The 20,643-nt window shown below is 33.5% G+C and overlaps 1 protein-coding gene across 1 annotated transcript in view; it reads left to right on the top strand.

The window, feature by feature from the left end:
- Positions 1 to 20,376, top strand: part of LOC145669253 (uncharacterized) — a 32,045-nt gene extending 11,669 nt beyond the window's left edge. The window contains exons 2-7 of the mRNA XM_081737574.1: positions 1,809 to 2,582; positions 3,304 to 3,395; positions 8,526 to 8,635; positions 9,781 to 10,040; positions 14,623 to 14,786; positions 20,095 to 20,376. Of these exons, the coding sequence (XP_081593700.1) occupies positions 1,809 to 2,582; positions 3,304 to 3,395; positions 8,526 to 8,635; positions 9,781 to 10,040; positions 14,623 to 14,786; positions 20,095 to 20,259 (1,565 nt within the window). The 3' untranslated portion in view covers positions 20,260 to 20,376. The remainder of the gene's footprint in view (positions 1 to 1,808; positions 2,583 to 3,303; positions 3,396 to 8,525; positions 8,636 to 9,780; positions 10,041 to 14,622; positions 14,787 to 20,094) is intronic.
- Positions 20,377 to 20,643: the final 267 nt, after the last annotated feature.

Raw genomic sequence — 20,643 nt, 5'->3', positions numbered from 1 at the left:
AGTTTAGCATCGCTATCAGCAGAGATCCTATTTGAGATCCACAACTCAACGTGGAATTCGATTCAAATGAGCTCTTACCAAGAAGCAAACCCTGGTCTCTCACGCTTAAAAGGATAATAATAGAATAGTGAAGATAGTTTGTACTCTCTTGTTAGCTATTATATTTTACATTTACAATTCATATAATATTGTTTCTTAATCGAATTTAAAATTAAAGGTTGATAAAGAGTTAAAAACATAATTGTTCTGTCTCCAGATTAGATTAAAAGCACACAATAAAAAATAAATAAAATTTAAAAAAGAAAAAAACTTAACTCCCTCCAAGATTGAACAAATGAACACATGATTAACAAACTACTCGTCCAAACCGCGTAACTACTTCTCACGTTACATCAAATCTGCTTTGTGTAAAGTGTTTCTCTGTTTCACAGTGAATTTTGTTTATCATAAGCCAAATAGACTGGAAGTTACATTCTTTGCAATATACTTAAACGTATTTTTCGCACAACTCACATTTTCTATTACAGCACAATAACTGAAACAAGTTGAATTTGTAAAATGATAAGGATTGAAGTGATCGATAACAATAATAATAATAATAATAATAATAATAATAATAATAATAATAATAATAATAATAATAATAATAATAATAATAATAATAATAATAATAAAGCAATAACAATTACATAAACAATAACATTTGATGTAGAAAATTAATTAACTCAATTAATGGTCGTCTCTTCATAGGGCTTTAGTGGCTCGTCGAGACTTATATGAAATGATTTTAACTAGCTAACAGTTTTGGCACTGATTAGCCAATAAGTGCCACTGAAGTCCAATAAGTGGTTACAAGACACCGATTAGAAAAGCCAATAAGTGGATACAGTATTGGATTTTCAAGCAGGACATCGACGTTCGAATCTCCGTAGGATTAAATTTCTTTAACATACTTCAATTTCAATTTCAATTTGAACCATACTCAAGATCTTAGTGTTTTTCTTTCTTCTTATATGCAGTATGTAGTGAAATAATACATTATGTATACCGAGTAATAATGTCTTTGACATGTAGCACTCATTGGACAACACGCTTCAAATAATAGAAATAGATCTTAAAATAAACATTTTTTTTCGTGCATTAACTGGACAGCAAAACTCTGTTTCAGTTCCCACAGGCTAAGCAACTGTCGTCGCCGGCTTGAAATGTTACGTGTAAATTGGGTTGTATCTGTCCAAATGTTTGCGACGCCAGCAAAAATACTGTATCCGATCTAATGGAGTTGTAGATGTCACGGATGCAATTACTTCTGTGGCTGTACCAATCTCAGCTAACACAGTAGGTTGGTTACTGGGTGACTTACCGGGTTGACAAATGAAAAATTCATTACCAACAAATTAGGTATGAAATAATATGTTACGAAAATAATTGTAACAACCTAACTTACATAATGAATACAAAAACGTCTGTGCACTTGGGTGTTGGTTATATACTATAACAATATTCTCATATCAAGCAACAAATTATCAGGAAATAATTAGTAATCACTAATAGTTTTGTAGTTGAAGGATGCATATAGTTTGTCATTATTTCATCTTTAATTTCAACCATATGCTCCTACCAAGGAACTTCCACGCGTTCTTAAAATGTCACACATAATTTGCTTAGAACCCCATTTAATTACAGCATTTTTCAGCATAGAATATACCTTTTCGGTGTTTGCCCCCCCCCAAAATGGGGTTTTACTTATACGCTGGCAAATACGATAGTTGATGTTTAGTAAAACATATTTATTTATTTTCTTGCAGTTGGAAGTCCGTGCATAAACAATGGAATAAAGGGCAGATGCAAATTGATTACAAGTTGTATGATTGATAGGAATTCTGTCAACAGGCACAACAACAATAAATTAAGGCGGTGTGGCTTTCAAGGAGACTTGGAAATAGTGTGTTGTCAGGAACATGACGATAATAATTCTGGGCTCGAAAACTCAAAACCCAGTACGACTTCAAGACCTTTCATACACATCACTCCAGATATATATAGAAATGATCGAATCAGAAATAGAACAATAAATTCAGCTCAAGATTTGACGTCTGTGAATAGTGGTAACAACTGGAATGATAATAATAGAAGAGAGAAGGTACTGAAGGAACCATGGAAAGTTTATTACCAAGGTAATGTGAATCCTTCAAGAATTGTCGCTAATACAGGCAAGTGGAATGTTCAGGATTTACCTCAAAAACACAACTCACCTTCGATGATATACAATAAACAATACTGGAACCAACAAGACTTGTTTATTTCAGAAAATGGCAATACCTGGGAGGAAAACATGTATGATATTCCATCTAAGGATCATTATTTAAATCAAGGAAATAACCAGAATGAACCAAACTGGGTTTCAAAAGATGCAAATCCTTCTTTGCAAAATGATATAAATCTTGGAAGTTTCTATGATAATCCTATCAACGAACAACATGATTTTCGGGAAGACATTCCACAGTTTGATTATCACCGTGATCCACAACACAACACGAACAACAATAATCGAAAAACCTCGAGAAGGAAAAGTGAAGTAGGTAAGTTAAATGTTTGGAGAAAAGCTATTTCTCATAAATAAATAAAAATAATTACTGTTGAAGAAAATATATTTCTTATAAATAAAAAATAATTAATGTTGACTATCACTTCAGTTTATTTTATCTGGTATGTCAAGAACATTACTCTACAATAAATACTCTCTATATTGAACATGAACTAAGTTAATCTACATATTTCTCGAGCAACAACAATAAAGAAAATCAATGTAACAAACAACACTACCATTCGCTTGATCGATTATTATATACCGTAAATTTCTCTGTAAATTTCTATTATTCCGTAAAATCAGCAATTATTGAAATTATCAGAGAATTTGCAAAAAAGGAATCCCAAAAATTTTTGATAATAAGCTGAATCATATCACAAATTCATTTTATCTGAAGATTTTAAATTCATTTTAAATTTTAATAGGGTGCGTAGATATTGTAATATTTTAAATTACTTATATGTACGTACAATGTTATTGAGAGGAACATCATAAGGATATATTTGATATGTGTCTATGAACAATATAGATGTTAGTTGCATAAGTTGCTGGCCACAGATGAATAAAATGGGAGCCAGTTGATAATAAAGAAAATGATGCGGAAATGAGTTAACGTTGGATCGGAACCTCTATCAGAAATCGAACCTGAGTCTTCAACAAGCTAATTAAAGAATGTTATATATATATGTACTAACTCTTTTTTTCTTCCTCAGCCTGTAAGAAATACGCTAAGAAGTGCCCTTTGTCACCAACATTGTATATAGAGAATGGACAAAAAGCAAGACTTGGAGAATTTCCACACATGGTATGTAAAAAAAATTGAAATTTCAAGCAGAAATAGATTTTGTAGTAATGATGTGAAATTATTAAGATTGTTGTGTTTCGAATAAGATTGGTAGAATTGTTTTCAGATAAAAAGATCGTAATTTAGGTAACTATTACTATACTCAATCAATTACTATGCTCTTATTTGAAAAACACGAACTTCATACTTACAATTGAATTTCATATAAAATAGACGTATGATAATGCTTTCAAAGTTATTTTCATTTTAAATTGATTTTGCTTTCAGTTGTGATGTTAACACGTGCGAAATAGATAATATTAAGAATCATTGCTAATTCTAATAAATACCAATTAAATCATATAGAGAGGTTTAAGTAAAGATTTCATGATCTTTATATATATACGAAGACTGCACAAAAAGTTGATGGCAGGACCCATTTCTGTTTGATTTAGATGAGTCAACTCGTATTGATATATAATTCATCTATTTGACCACATTTCCTCTTACACTTATAAACAAAACAGAGTGCAAGATTTTCAAGAAGGAAAAAAAATTGATAAATTTAAGTCATGTGATATGACTATGAACCTCTAGTTGAAAGGTCTATTATCAAAAGACGTTCATTTATTATAGTGCACGATAGATGATAAAGCATCCTTGTATTCCATAGTAAAGGAGTAGCTGCAGACGTGAGAATGGATACCATCTTCAACAGTAATAGGCATGGAAAACCAGTCACGTTCAAGAGCTTACCTATAGTGTCAAGGCAATTTGATAATATTACTGGGACATCTAAAAGGAAACATTTATAATGGATGCATCATTCCGATCCACAAATTAAATAAGAATATGACTTAGAAGTATACGCTAACCAAATCTCCCAAAATTCCTGAACTGGGCTTTTGGTGGGAAGAGTATTCGGAGGGTACGCTTCTTCTATAACTCATAGAAGTTCATTCTACAGTGATGCTATGCCAACCTCAAGTGATTCTTTGTGTTTCTACCGAGGAATGTCATCGCGAAAAGCTCATTTATAGACTTCTTTGGTCCAAGAGAATATTCGAGATCACAAGTCAGCTGACATGTTGCGAAAGCTATGCTACTTTCAAAATTTGAGTCTTGGTTGTTACTACAGTTTCCTTAGCTGAAAGAAGAGTTTAGTGGTAAAATAAATAAATAAAATAAAATAACTTCCATAAAGACATTATGGATGTTGTGATCAAGAATGGTATTCGAATGTGACGATATGGAGTAAGTGATGGACAAAATTTTTTACTAACATAACTGGAATAAGTCATGGCACAAACGTTGTATACAGTCCTCTTATAGTGAGAATATATCAATAAATATCGTCTATGATAAGATATGTAAAAAAAAGAAAAGAAAAGAAAAAGAAAAAAACGGGATATTTAATGGTCTGTAATATTGTGTCCTTAAAATTAAAGTAAACGGATGTTAAAGTAGGCAGATTATGATGACACCAATATAATGAAAGTGGGACTGACATAGCCAGAAACTTATCGGGGGCAAATGAAAAATTACTTGATCATAATTTAATTGAGATTGTCTCAACCTGGTACTTGAGACTTCAAAATATTTCGTTTCTTCACATAGAAGATTCCTTTTTCATGTAGGAATTTGTATGACAGATGTATAAATATGGGAAGAAAAGTACGTATTGGGGTATCCTCACGTTAGATGCTGACGCTACTTCAATTTCCCAAAATTGTTCTTTTTCTACATTGAGTACAAAAATATGCTGGGAAGTTTGTGGCGCGACTCAGAAAAACAATGCAGAGGAAACTGCGAAATTTCATAATTACTCAATGTGCCTCCACCGAAGCTCAAAGCACTTCCTTGAATAAGGCTTCAACTTTCCAGGGCACATAAATATTTGAAATTTTCTAATTACATCTGAGTTCTATGGCAACAATATCGTACTGATCTGATTCTGATACAAAAGGACTTTCTCTTTTCTTTCTTTTTTAGTTGCAAACAAACGATAATCTGCACTTTGGGTTTTAAATTTCTTGCAAGGAGAACCTGGGTTGCACCATTTCATCAATATCTAGATGCCAGACGCATCATTCGCTTGATGTGACTCCAAATTCGGATTAAACTTTAGATATTTTTAAAAACGGAGCGAAGTTGCTCAAGTGGTAGAGCGTTGGCTTCGCATTCGGGAGGTCGTGGGTTCGATTCCCGCTGCCGACCATCCTGCATGGGGTTTTCCAGGATTTTCCCGAGTCCTACCAGGCAAATGCCGGGATGGAATCTGCTAAACAGGCCTTGGTCGATACCTTTCCAAATCCTTTCCATTGTTATTGTTGTTAGATATCCAGTATGAAATGCCTCTGAGCTGTATCTCGTGATTGTTAAAGAATAATAAAAAGAAACTATTATATAAACGGTTTTTTTTTTTAAAAAAAAAAGGCAATGCCATTGTGAAGAAAATTTTGGGAAACGTGAATGGAACTTTGTAAAAGCTATGTCTATAAAAATGATTATGTCCACGTGCATAGATAATTCTTAATTAAATTATAAAGCTGTAATGAATTATGCTCTCTTATTACTCTAGTCAGAAAGGTTTTCAAATTGTCAAATAAGTTCCAGAGATTGTAATGGATAGTGTTTTGATCAATTCTAAATGCCATTATTATTATTATTAGCAAATGAGTGATGTTTTACTTTCAAGGGAACAATTATATATTATATAAGAAAAATCATGAGCACCACATAATGTTTAATCTTCATCTTGTTCAACATCATTGTCATTTGTTGTCGTCAAAGATAATACTTTGTATGTTCCTAAGGAATATAGGCCCGCATCTTCATCCGATCTTGAAAATTTGTAAATAATAATAATAATAATAATAATAATAATAATAATAATAATACTCTTTTTTGATAGTATTTCCAGTCTAGTAAACAAATTATAATAATTTGCTAGTTAAACTGGTCTCACAGCTAAGAAAATGGTGGGTTGATGAAACCATTGATTTAGGGATATACTTTAATCCAGTCGTTCTTTTCGTGACAGCAAAGCAAGTGATAAAAATTACTAATTACTCTTTCACTTGTAAGTTTATGTTTCGTTTCTTCAGATTTTTTTTTTTTTTTTTTTTTTTTGACGGAGTAGAGATGTTTCCAGCAATTTTTAAAATCTTTGACTAACATTATTTTTTACTAGGAACTTTCCACCAATACCTCTCTATACAATATAGTGAGTAACCTCATGAATTACAAATATATTACCTCAGTTCATATTTCTGACATGTTTGGAATTGATTCCGAAACCTCGGCAATGTGAAAAAAAATATTGTACATTGATCCGAAAAATGGTGTTGAATCTTCTTGTAAATCAACCAGTATAAAACCAGATAGTGCAAAAGAGTCTAATTTTTATTTCGTTCAGGGCAATTATCAGCAAAAAAATAATCAATATCGCGGTATTTCCTTTATATAATCCGATAAAATGAGAATATACTTCACCTGAAGGGTTTCTGGTATTTCCTTTGTGATAAACACACATTGTGCTACTGTTCTCCTTAATATATCAATAAAACCCCCTTTTTAAAATTTTGATATTCAGTATCCAATGCTACGAAAGCACGACAAATGCTAATATAGACCAATCGATAGACCTACATAAGCACCAGGCCCGTATCCACGGGGGGCTAGGGGGGCCGGCCCCCCCCCTAAAATTTGGCTGGCCCCCTAAAAGTTTCACGGTAGGCTTGCAAATGAACTATAATATGGTGATAAAGTATATGATTGGGTAAGGCCCCCCCCTAACTTCTACCGGGCCCCCCTAAATTTTTGAGCTGGCTACGGGCCTGATAAGCACTATCAGAAACGAAAGAAAAACGAAATAGTCTATTACAAAATAGTAAGTTAGGTCCTTTAAAAAATAATTGATTCACATACAGACGAATAATATTTAAGTTTGTGACATCGTGAACTAATGCAATAACCTACATGTATTCTATTTATAGATAGTTTCTTGTTATGACAATACGCAGAGAACAGTACTTTTAGGAATATTAATTTGAATATCGTCGATATCCAACAAAGTTTCAATGGAAATAAACATAGGTCTATGCAAAAATATTTCCTAGAATAACGAAGGTTATAGTTCAAACAAATGAATAATGTGTTTACGTTTCATTGTTCAAGATTGTGAATTATGTAGTTAACGCTCACCGAATTTTGCTTTCATGTATATTTTTTATTTCAAATAACAATAATTTAAATACCTGTGAGTCTTCCTATTATGCTATGCTATTACAAATAAACACCACAATTCTTGTGAAGACGCACTCTTACTGTTGTTTCGAGGAGCTATGCAGTTTCATAGATTTAAAATATGTTTTCTCCTTTCACCAACGATATTTAAAAAGTAACATTTTGTTCGAGTGGAGGCCTAGACCCCGGAACACTCCTTTGCTATACCACTAGAAATTGAAGTATTCTGAGAAGGTCCACGAACACAATACCATGTAGCTTGAGATTAATTGAATGGCAAAAAATTGTTGACATGTACATTACTTGTCTTTTCTTTTTTTCTTATTCACAAACCAAGATTCTTAGCTTTCAAAGTAACTGGAAGAAGATAGTGGAGTGAATGTGTCAATCACAATGTAAGTTAATTAAACCTGCTTGCGGGATTTTTGTTGGAATAATTTGGGTTTTGGTTTCAACGTAAAGGCAGTTGAAATGATTATGTGTTTGTCACTAAATTTAAGCGCTATATTGAAGAACAGAAGAGCAATTTTTAAAAATTCGAAAACAATAAACTTTTGAAAAAATAACAAATTAATTTAATCAGAGTGCAAACTCAACTTCATGAACATAAATCAGGAATATCAAGCATATCTTTTCTGTACCTAGCAAACTAATTGTGTGGACACACATACATTCTATACAAGATTTGGAGTCGTACACTTCTTTACATCAAAACTTACGAAATTTCTTGACCCATTCATCTATTTCACTTAATTCTGCAAAGGAGTGTAGTATTATAAATTTACGCTGAAGTAGGTTATGTAGTACGTAAGATATTCTGCTGCTGAGCACAAATTTCATTAAACACACATTTCGCTGTATGTTAATTTTAGTACGTATAATGCATTACAAATATTTTCTCAGGCTATTTTAGGATACAAATCGGACAATGGAATAAGCTGGGATTGCGGTGGTACCTTGATTAGTAATCAGCATGTTTTAACAGCTGCTCATTGCATCTTTAACTCTCGGGGGTAAGTTAATATTTATTCTTGATACTTTAATCTTACCTTAGAGAATCAGAAGAGAGATTGTAATGTTTACTCCAATGCTTCTTCTGGTAATTGCAAGGATGCCGTACTGGCACCTTTCTGTGATTTATTCTTTATGTATAAAATATTTTTAACAATTATTGTTTCAAATCAAATAACAAATCGGTATACTCGTACCTATTGATTGCGATAGTTCGATAGTCGTAATAAATGCACAGTATTTAAGTTACATTGTAATATCGCAGATTTTAATTCGAATTTTATGTGTCTTTTCAACATTGAAGATGAGCCCCGCTGTTTAAAGTGGGACCCGAACCGGTATTCGGGTTCGTATCCAAGTACTCCCAAAGAAATCAAACTCTGGTCCATGAGCACAAAAACAAGTTTATTATTTACTTCGTCATAAATGGGCACAGACACATAATGAATGGTTTGATTTATATGGTGCATCTACTATGTGGAATTTTTGAATCTTCTGCGTATTGCCTAGTCATTATTTAGCATATTCAATTTTGTGAGGCAAAACTCATATACACTTCACAGTAGAGTCTATAATTATAAAATTACTGAGAAAAATTTGTTTTCCGGACAGCGGTATATTGTAAAAATACACGGAATCTGTACATTTACTTTGGAAATCTGCATGCTATCTATATGTTAAATACGTATTGCCCTTTACCCGCTTAGATTTTACACCATATCGCTGCAGGATGTCTTACATATAACAGTCTCCCTTCTATTACATACATATACATACCGGTATGTTACATACGTAAACTATATGTAATGTACGTCCATCTGTATGTGAAATCCTGACCACCTATATACAGTTCTTTCTTTCGTACGGAAAGTAGGTCTTCGTATATACGGAACTTTTATACAGAAAGTATTATAAAACATACTTTTTAAGTTATAAATTTTCTGCACGATATTACATCTACTTGTACAGTAAGTCCACAACTACAGGTTTTACCAAGAAACCTACGTTTTTACGTACGGCACTACGTTTTTTCTCTATGAGGGCTAGATCATCAACGTTTTTGAGTAATGGTAATACTTTTTAAATTTGGTTAATAGCCAAGTTGCCATTAGTTATCTTAACATAATTTTTTGTTCTCTTGCCCAAGCAAGGAGCCAACTGTGGTACGTCTGGGCGATCTTAATCTTCGAGAGAGCAAGGATGGGGCCTCTCCTATAGACATGGAAATTGCTGAGTTCTTTCCATATCCTGAATACAGCCCTCCAGAAAGCTATCACGATGTGGCAGTAATAAAGCTAAAATCACCTGTGACGTTCAACAACAATATTTACCCTGCTTGTTTACATACAAAGCATGAAATTAGAGAGAAGAACCTAACAGCTACTGGCTGGGGACAAACATCATTCGGTGAGTCTCTTAATGTACTTACGTTTATAGATTTACTAAAAGAATGTAAAGAAAATTGAAAACAACAATTATGGTACTAATGTTATTCGTTTGAAAATTGCCAATGCATTACAGAATTGAAATAAATTTTATTATAGGGTTAGACAAGTTTGTAAAAAGATATACTACTTAAGTTACTTAGGCTATTAAAGTTAGTTAAATTCCATTCGGATTACCACAGTTAAGACAAAATCTATTCACTTTGCATGTACGAAGCAGTTGATCGGACCACTAAATTTTCTAGCATGTCTAATGGAATTACTGCATTGCAAAGATCACTCAAATAAATTCTGTATGTAGAAAAACAATAACATAGAAATCTCTGTTTTATGATTTATAATTTATAACCATCATTTTTGATATATAAGTATAATTAATTAAGATACATTAAACAAAACTAGAGTATGAGGTCTTCTGATTCATTTTTCTATAGCTTCAAGGTGGTAAGGAAAATATATGTTTACTAAAAGGGCCAATCTGGTATAAAAGGTTTCCTTGTTCGAGTTCATTAGGAATGTAGTTTCCAGTAGATAAATTACATAATTATAGGACGTACAATAATTAGGGATGGAAAAAACCGGTTTTTATAAAAACCGGAAACTGGTTTCTAGAAAAACCAAAACCCGAAAACCGATATTTCGGTTTTCTCCAAACTCGGTTCGGTTTTTCACCAAAATTGTTTCGGTTTTCTCCAAAAACCGGTTCGGTTTTCACCGAAACTGGTTTCGGTGAATACGTTTGGAAAACACAAAACTATTTCTGTGGAAACGGAATCGGTTTCCGGAGAACAACGAAACACTATTCTGATCAGAAATAGAACAAATTTTTGGAAAAAACTGGAACCGGTTTTTGAGAAAACCGATAACCGGTTTCGGTGAAAGCTGAAATTAAAATATCAGCTAATTGTATATGATACGAGAGCTGGAAATAAAGTATAGGTAATGTTGTCGCCACATTACATATAAACACGCTCAGGTATTGCCGTTCTCAAGATGTATAGCCGAAAGTCAGAGACGAAAGTCACTGCAGTAAGTGTCGCTCGTGAAGGATTGTGCAGTACAACCACTCTAAAGCTATATTTTGGAAGTTGGTGCAGCGTGCATGTATAAAAATTGAAGAGATCATTGACAGAAATACGATGAATGCCTCATCACCGTACCGAGCTTCAAAGTTATGTTACATTCTTGTAAGTGATCATTTGGTTCATTACAGCATGGAACGACAATCATTTATTAATCAAATCATCAGCATGGGCGAAACCTGTGCGCGACCATATGAGCCAGAATTAAGATGACAGTCCAATGAATGACGCAACCCATCATCTCTTTCCGGGGCTAAGAACCCATGAATCTGTAAATGATATTAATAGCGATGTATGGCGTGGAGTGTGTCATATTCCATCATGTGATTTTTCCATGTCAAACAGTGAAATCCACGTATTACTGCCATATCTTAGAATGTCGTCTTCATCCCACTTTGGAGAAGCGGCTGCAGTTCTAAGCACGTCCAACTATTGTTTTGCATGACAATGCACGTTATCACAATACTGTTGTTGTGGGTAGAGTTGTCTACAAGATAAGAATTGAGCCTGTCTCTTCTCGTAGAGTGTATCGATTTCTATTGGAAGAGCTCGTCTCGTTTCATATCTCTTCATATAAATCTGTCACATCTAGTTTTGTGGGTCTGTTTATGGAAGACTAACTCCAACGGTGGAGATGAGAGGTTCTTGAACATCCCTCATGCTCTTTAGATAGAGCAACAGCAACTTTGATCTCTTCCCTTCTGCATGCGGTAGAACGCTATTGGTTTCTAGTTTCTTCCAGTATTTTGGAAGCGGGTCATAAACATGCTTGAGGTTACATTTAAGACTCCTGCTTGTACGTTCTAAAATAAAGATTTTGTAATCTATGGGTATATTTTCATTACTTTCTTTCTAGTTCTCCTAAATAGCCTTTTAGTCCTCTCTACATGTAGATTAAGAAGTATAAAGATAATGTTTTATGTAGCAAAAGTCGAAACAAAAGTTAATACATTTGAACAAATAATTAGGGGAAGGGCTGGCAAAGTGGCACACAAGTTATAAATGTCGTAATATTGTTGGAACAAAACACAATTACAGAATGTTTTATGCACGTTTGGAAAGCTTGGACCTTCTGCCATATTATACAACAAAACGGAAATAAAACACTTAAACATGTTGATGATAGACAAGATTTAATGTCGATACATGAAAGTTCACTTTGCCCCACTTTGCCATGTGCATATATGTAGAGTAAAAATTGTTGTTTGTTGGGATAATATTCCGAATTTAGTTCAGATATTAGTTGCTCAACTATTACTTTCGAAGAACAAATAATGAAGTTACAGATCTGTCATACTCTGTGTTTACAATAGCAAGAAACGAAATAGAAAGTACAAATAAAAAAGGTAAGCAGATTTTGCATATATATCTATTCAAATGATATGAAAATCTGCTCAGAATACAGCTCATTATGTTCATGTTAGTTATAAAGGAGGCAGTTTAGTACTCAAGAACATTGACTGTACGAACAATTATCATGAGCCCACTCAAAACAAGTCATACATTGAAACCACGCTTGAAGTAATTATTGCATGGTAAGTTGGCGGTATGAAATTATATAGTTATAATACACTCTAAAATGGCAAGACTTGTGTAACAAAGAAAACAGCATGGAATATAAAAATGTAAAATATAGCCAATTAATATCTTGTATTACTGTCCTTTCTTTTTATTGCTGTTCAATTATAAATGTTCTAAGAGCAAACCTACCACGAACAAAATATGCCTCAATGGAGCACCTTTACTTACACGACCAAACATCTTTCGAATACTATTTGCATTGTTTGTTTGTGTATTAGAAGTGGGCAAAGTGAAACAGTTCCACTTCGCCCGCCGTATGTTATTCTTCTTTGCCCGCGTCAGCACAATTCACATTCTATGCCTCTTCAAATCAAAGTTTTCATCAATTCACAAAACCGTTTCGTCTATTTCTACTATGAATATTGCTGAGCTCACCTGATTACAAAATACGTATTTCCGTTTAATATTCAGGAACTACAACTGTTTTCTTTCTGGCCTTCTGAAAACTTGTCTTTTCATGTCACACGTCTTCCCTCTATTAGTCATGCGCAACGCAGCACGTGGAGTTTTCTATTACATCATAGTGTCATGCCATTTGCATCTCTTCAGTGCTACCATATGTGTCTTGATGTATCGCGTTATGTTTCTGGAAATGACAAATTCCACTTTGCCCGCCTTTCACCTGATTATTTAACATAATATATTAAATTAAATCATGAGTGTAGAAATATTGCAGGTAAGAATAACATTAATATTATTGGTTCGAGTCCAAACTACAAATTCAATGTGCATTCTTTCACACAGAGGCAAATAATATACAGAGTGTGATCAAAAATATATTTAACACTCGCAGAATTCGGAGTATCTTTTTAATGCAACTCGACAAAGCTCGAGTGTAGTTCTAGCGGGTACCTATGCGTCTCTCTGAAGCCTTCCGCAGGGGATAATCGGTTGCTGGTTGTGTAGTAAACTTACCTGGGTGATCTTCAGTTGTTGGTTACGTGGAAGACTTACTCGGGTGATCGTCGGTTCTTGGTTGTGTGGAAAACTTACCTGGGCTCGGACCTGAAAAGAAAATATGATTTGCTTGACATCTAACGGTGAAATTGAAAAGATCTTGTAAGCTGAGAACTGTAATCAATTGACTTATTTTGGAATACTTCGCTTATAAACATAAAGTACTTCGCTGAATGTATATTATCAACTACATCTAAATATTCTCAAAATGCAGTGAGAAGAACTAATTAGAATCGAAAACACATAAAATACTCATAAATATCAATTACACGTCCAAAAGATATTCAATACAATTTTGACCTTCGCATTTTTGTTTATTTACACATATTCAATTTTCATACATTTTGTATGTTGATGATTTTGTACATTTTTCATAAAGTGAAAAGCATTTATTTCATTCAATTTTGTAGCAATTTCACCTAATGATAAACAAGTTTTGCACCTTTTATACAGTTACTTTGATATACGTAAAAGAGCGTTTTGTTTAATGTAATATTGTAGAGATCCCATCAAATAATATCAATAAATGTTATATTCGTCTTAAAATCGAATGTTTAAAGATATATTTACCATGCATTCCACATACGTACTTCCTTTTTACTAGCTTATATACTTCTTTTAAAAATGTGCTAAACTGCCACAAAACGAGAACAGCAGTGTTAAATATAATAAAAATTTGGTGTGATTATGAAAATTGACGGATGCGAAAGTCTTGCAAAATCTATGGCGGAAAATAATTTTACCGGATTTGACAAAGATGATCTGCAGTTACTGTATGCTCATCACAATTGCTTTGAATTTGCATAATTTTTTTATTCTACTCCAGTGAGTGTTCAAAATTTTAGTGTTGATGTTGTGACTTCACATCCTGACTGCATAGGAAGTGAAAATAGAAAGCTAATACATCTTAATCTCATATTTCAGGTGGTGACAAAAGTGATGTTTTAATGAAGGTGCATTTGCAATTAGTTCCTTTGAGTCAATGCAACGAATCGTATAGTACGCGGATGGGAAGGGAGATGCCGATTGGCATTCACGAATCAATGCTATGTGCTGGAGATCCAGAGGGGAAGAAAGATGCTTGCTTGGTATGTTGACTTTACTAGAACTATTGATGCCCTGCGTACAAAAGCAGACGAAAGATTAATTATAAGTTACAGGTTTTAAACACCAATAAAATATGCAAAATGTGTGATAAGATCATAGTACCGTAGAAACGATTGAATTATGGTGCAATATCGCACGTATTTTCTTGGAAATTCCTCAATCACTCACATTGCTTGAGAGTGAATCCATCACAATTTAAAACATATGCTACGATAAATATAATTCACCAGTCTTCACGACATAAAGAGTGTTTCCTTTGACACTTAAGAAGTACCAGTATTACTTAAGACTGAAATTAGTCTGATACAAGGGATAAATTGAGACGTATCGAGTAGTAAGGTTAAACTCAAGAAAGCCCCCCCTTTTTTTTCGAAATTGTGTTTTCTAAGGGAAAGAGGAATGACACAACCACAAATTGTACAAATATATTGGCACGAGAACTGGCTGCCATAGAACAGTTTAGTACGTATTACTATTCGACAGGGTTGCGATAAGTGTATGGTTGGGGTTGGAGGAGAGAAGTGTGAAAAAAAAACTGTTCGCACTGAAACGCTTCTATATGGAGAATTCACATATTTGAACATCCATAATTACTAAGCTAGTAAGATTAAGAACACTACTAACCACTAGTTCATCCGTTGGTTAGGCCTATATGTGAAATACGTATATAGATATATGTTAATTACCCCTACGTATGAATTGCTGTAATTACTTTGCTAAATTCTGACAATAGTATAATTTTATTCAACCTCTCAGTAAGTAGGGATTTTCCTCCAAAAATATTAGTATGGGGAATTCTTCCTCAACGGCCAGGATTTCGCTCTCTGCTATTGTAATTTCCGAGCTTTCAGGTTGCACATAATTTTTGTTGGGTTCGGCATTACTAACCTGAATATCTCAATTCATCCCACATTTAGAATTATGTTTAACGATATCTGTTCTAAGAGTTTCCCAGTGTTCATACAACTTCTTCAGTGTTCACGTTCTTTGGTTGACACTTCTCAATAGTGCCTATTGCTTAGAGTTGGAATCAGTAAGGGACAAGGGATGTATTCACCCCACTTTAAAGAAATTTCCAGGTAAATTTTGGTTTAAAAGAAAAATGTGTTCTCGGAAAGAATAGCGTATGTTTCTTCTGGAGCTTCAGAACCTTTTTGGATGGAGTTGATACCAATCAAGGTATCCTGCAATGAAAATATAATCGCTCGTTCCTACTATGCCCAACACCACTTACTGTTTGTTGCTTGTACTTGGTATCAATTGAGCGGTTAGCGTACGCGCCTTTGGCGTGGGAGACCCGGGTTCGATTCCCGGCGGGAGCTCATGTGGTTCGGATTCCACGTTAATCAGTAGGTCCACGTCTCAAATAGCCTCGCTGCTGAAAGGGACGCTAAACTGAAATTCAACTCATTGGTATCAATTACTAGTGTAGTTCATGAAGGCTTTTCGTTAATGGTACTATCTAAGAAAAGTAACTAATTGAATTATGTGAAAAATGATTTTCATTTTTTGAATGGTAAGCTTGCGTACAGGATGGGTACAAAATCCCATCACCCTGCGTACAGGATGGGTATAAAATAATTAAACTATGTAAACTGGAAATATATATATGACAGAACTACAAATTATTTCTCAATTATTTCAGGTAAAAATAATGGCGATTATGCACTGAGAAAAATCCGTTATCCAGACAACGGCATATTGTACAAATATACAAAATCCTTATGTTTACTACGAAGTCAGTACGGAGCATATGTTATCCGTATGCGACATACTTTTCCCACTTAGATGTTACATCATGCCGTCGCAGGATGTAGGACATCTAACAGTCTTTCGTATATTACATACATATACGTATGTTACATACGTCAGCTATATGTTACATACATCCATCTGTATGTGAGATCTTGACCGTTTATATATAGTTATTTCATTCATACGGAAAGTACGTTTATTCGGAACACTTATACGGAAAGTACGCATAAAATATATTTTTTCAGTTATACGTTTGCTGTACGTTAAGTCTAAAAACTACAGGATTTACACTTGTAACGTACGTTTTTACGTACGCCACATACTTTTTTTCTCAATGTACCATTGAAGAATGCATCGTCACAGGCACTTGAGTTCACGAGAGGCCCAGAACAGTGAAAACTTTGGAACAGGTGTGGATAGATTTCCAACTACGATTCGGACGGGAACAGAACCTATTTTCTACCGACAGTGTTAAGAAATGGTAGACCATCAAAAAGAGGATGAATGCAGAGAAGTCGTGATGTCAATAGAAAAAGATCACTAAGGAAGAGAATTGGCAGAACTTGGTATACCCAGGTCAACTCTGCGCAAACACATGAAACATGATTTGAAAATACACATATATCGACCGAAATTTGTTCAGAAATTATCTGACAATGATTTTTTTTATAAGAAGATTGATAATAATCCTCCTCATGTCATGATATGGAATGGCGTGGACATCAAACAAATTTACGATCCATATTATTATTATTATTATTATTATTATTATTATTATTATTATTATTATTATTATTATTATTATTATTATATAAACCTGTTAACCAACATCGATATCTTGATATGCTAAGGAATTGGATCATTCTCCTTTTGGAAACTCGAGAGGTCAAGGAGACATGCTGGTTTAAGCAAGATGAAGTGCCTTCTTATTTTGCCACTTCGGTGCTAGAATATCTCAATGAGGTGTTTCCAGGACGCTGGATTGGCCACAAATCATCTTCATCATCCGCTCTACGTGACTGGTCACCTCGAAGCCTTGACTTAACAATCTGTGATGATTCATTCTGGGGATTCATGAGGAAAATTGTTGTAGCACAATGTTATGCTAGGATTGATTACTTGCTGTGAGACTTACTTTCAGACGGGTTACGCCCATCTGCTACGAATAATGTCCCACAGAACCTGGTGACGTATTATTTTGTTTTCAGAACATGATGAACCCCATATTGATGTGTTAGACATTTATTCATTAAAGCAATAGTATCCATTGCACATAAAATTCAATCAATAGCACCCACATCTATAGTTATAATTAAAGTGTGCATAGTTTGAATATTTAGTATCTGTAATTCAAGGAAGGTGACGGGTTTTTGTGCCCACCCTGTCTTATACTTTTTAAAAGGGATTATAAAATTATAAAGTTAGACTTGGTTTAACTAGCTAATTAGCTTGATACCTAGTGCTTTCTAATAACGATTTTAACATAAAGATCTAATTATAAAATTATGTTTTATTAAACTAATTAATTAGCTTAATTACTTCTGCTGTCTAAAATGAATTTTAATATTAAATATAATTCTAATTCTGAACGTTTCGCTTTATTTGACTAACCAGTTAGCTTAATAACTTAGTATTTCTAAAAGTGCTTTTAACAAAGATGTAATTATAAAATTATGCTTGTTTTAACTAATTATCATAATGCTAGAGTTGCTTATGAGAAACAGTTGAAGCTGGCTAGTCTCAAAAAAGTATGATGAAACTTATCCCTTGTCTCGGGAATTGGATTTGTTCCTGTTGAAAGAGCTCTAGGTCGTCACGAAAATTTTGTCTTGTCACGTCTCGTTATTTAATATCTCTGGCTTTCTGAAAGTGGTTTCAACATAAAGATCTAATTATAAACTTATATTTGATTTAACTAACAATTAGATTAATACCTTCTGCTTTCTTTTATTGATTTTGACACAAAAATAATTATAAAATCATGCATGGTTTGACAAACTGATTGTATGACTTAAAGGACCTGTAGAAACAAGCACAAAATTAATTTTATGACTTAAAGAACATGCAGAAACAGAAACAAAATTCGGACATTGAATCTTATCCTGGTCGAATTCAACCCAATCATGACAGTTTATTATCCATTTTCCACACAATTTTATTTATATTATTCTCCTAGCCTATCTAAAGAATTCTTTTCGGATTTTTAATCAACACTGTTTGCATACTTTGTTTATTTCTGGTAAAAGAGATTTCTTACCTCCATCTTAGGCGTCTCAATCTATTCACAAATATATTCGGTAAATCATACACATGTTTTAAACTAGAATAATATTATTAAAGAAAAAATCATATTTTCAAAATTGGATATACAGGATTTTCACGAAGTCGTTAGGCAGTTTTAAATACTTGTAAAACTTACAATAGAAGTGAGAAACTTAAAACATTTGTTACAGAATATCCAGTACATTGCAAAATATCTGTAACCACATATCATGGTACGAGATGACCTGTGGTTGGAACACTTCAACTCCTGACATCTGTGAAGAAATCAAGATACGTATAATCTGTAACTCCCTTTTCCGAAAAGAAGAATGGTCGAACAACTATATTTCACACAAAAAATATTACATTACTCACAACCTTTGGACTGTATCAGTCATTTCCCTTGTTATATGGGGATTGTCCGACCATCAATCTATCCTTTGTTGCATTATTCTCGTCAAAGCTGAACTTTCTAGATATATCGAAAGTTCCTTTATCCTTAAAGCGAATAAGGTTGAGAGTCATCAACTTCACCACTTTTCTTTTCAGAATATTAACAGCAAAGCTTCTTCGCAGTAATTTATCTTCAGATTAATTTACTTCCAATAGTTGAATTTTATATGCTTAAAGCCGAAGATTCTTATGGATGTTGATGTTGAGAGTTTGCAGCTGAACGTAGTTGAGCTACGAGAATACGTCTGACGAACAATATCATGTTCCTGGAGTTCGTGAAATGTTCTTGGTCTTCCATTCCTCGGTAGAATTATTCCAGTTTATGGAAATCGTTTATGCCAGATGTAATCGACTGACATGTAGGACGATCTTCAATCTAAGTAGTTCTGTAATTTCTTTGTACTTTAATACCTGATTTGCATTCGATAAATCATTCTATGCATTGTGTATTTTCTTGTAGAATTCTACAGGTTAGCTCTTTCTTCTGCTAAGAAAAAATCACGTTAATAAAAGTATCAACAACATTTTTTTAATATGAAAAAAGTTTTAATAGCGTGTTATTGAAGTTTGTAATGATATTGTTAAACTGTCTGTGAATACTAAATTTATGAATTAAAGTCTTCATACCAAAGAAATAAGTAAAACAAGACGTTTAATTTTGGCCAAATAGATTTTTATTTTAACGAATGGCTCATGTTTCAAAAAATAGACAAGCCACTTAACTGTGTACATAAATCTAACAGTATCTGGTTGATGGGGAAATATTACATATTATCACATATTTATTATTAAAGCATTTCATTTTTAATATTTTCACAGGGAGATTCAGGAGGTCCTTTGCAATATCACCTACCTAAATCAAAATGCATGTACGTGATTGTTGGTGTAATCTCCACAGGAGCAGCATGTGCTTCCAAAACTCCTGGAGTTTATGCAAGAATCTCTGAACACATAGATTGGATAGAGAGTATAGTTTGGAAGTAAAGTAAATTCATCACAAAAGAAATATAACTGATGTACATTACAATTTGTGTTATTACTGTATTCTTTAACATTGAATTGTATCAATTATAAGACTATAAACACTGAAATACATATTTATGTACAGTAGACAAGTTTTATTATATATCCACTTCAATTCATAAATAGTATTTAATGAACGAACAATAGTGATAGCGAGGAGTCGTAAAGCTTAATATAGATTTACCAACTTCACCACACTTCAATAGAACGCAAGGGTGTGTTTTGGTTGTCAATCCTCCTGGCGTGAAATTTTGCCAATGTCATCTTTCGCACTACACGGAGGACATCTCGTGAGACGGCAATGTTTGTCGGATTTCCGCTAAGTCGTTGTTTTGTATTTGTGTT

This window comes from Thermobia domestica, chromosome 13 (genome assembly GCF_964235325.1).
Source record: "Thermobia domestica chromosome 13, izTheDome1.hap1.1, whole genome shotgun sequence".
Lineage (NCBI taxonomy): Eukaryota > Metazoa > Arthropoda > Insecta > Zygentoma > Lepismatidae > Thermobia > Thermobia domestica.
The sequence above is the reverse complement of the archived record's forward strand: the minus strand, read 5'-3'. Positions and strand labels throughout refer to the sequence as shown.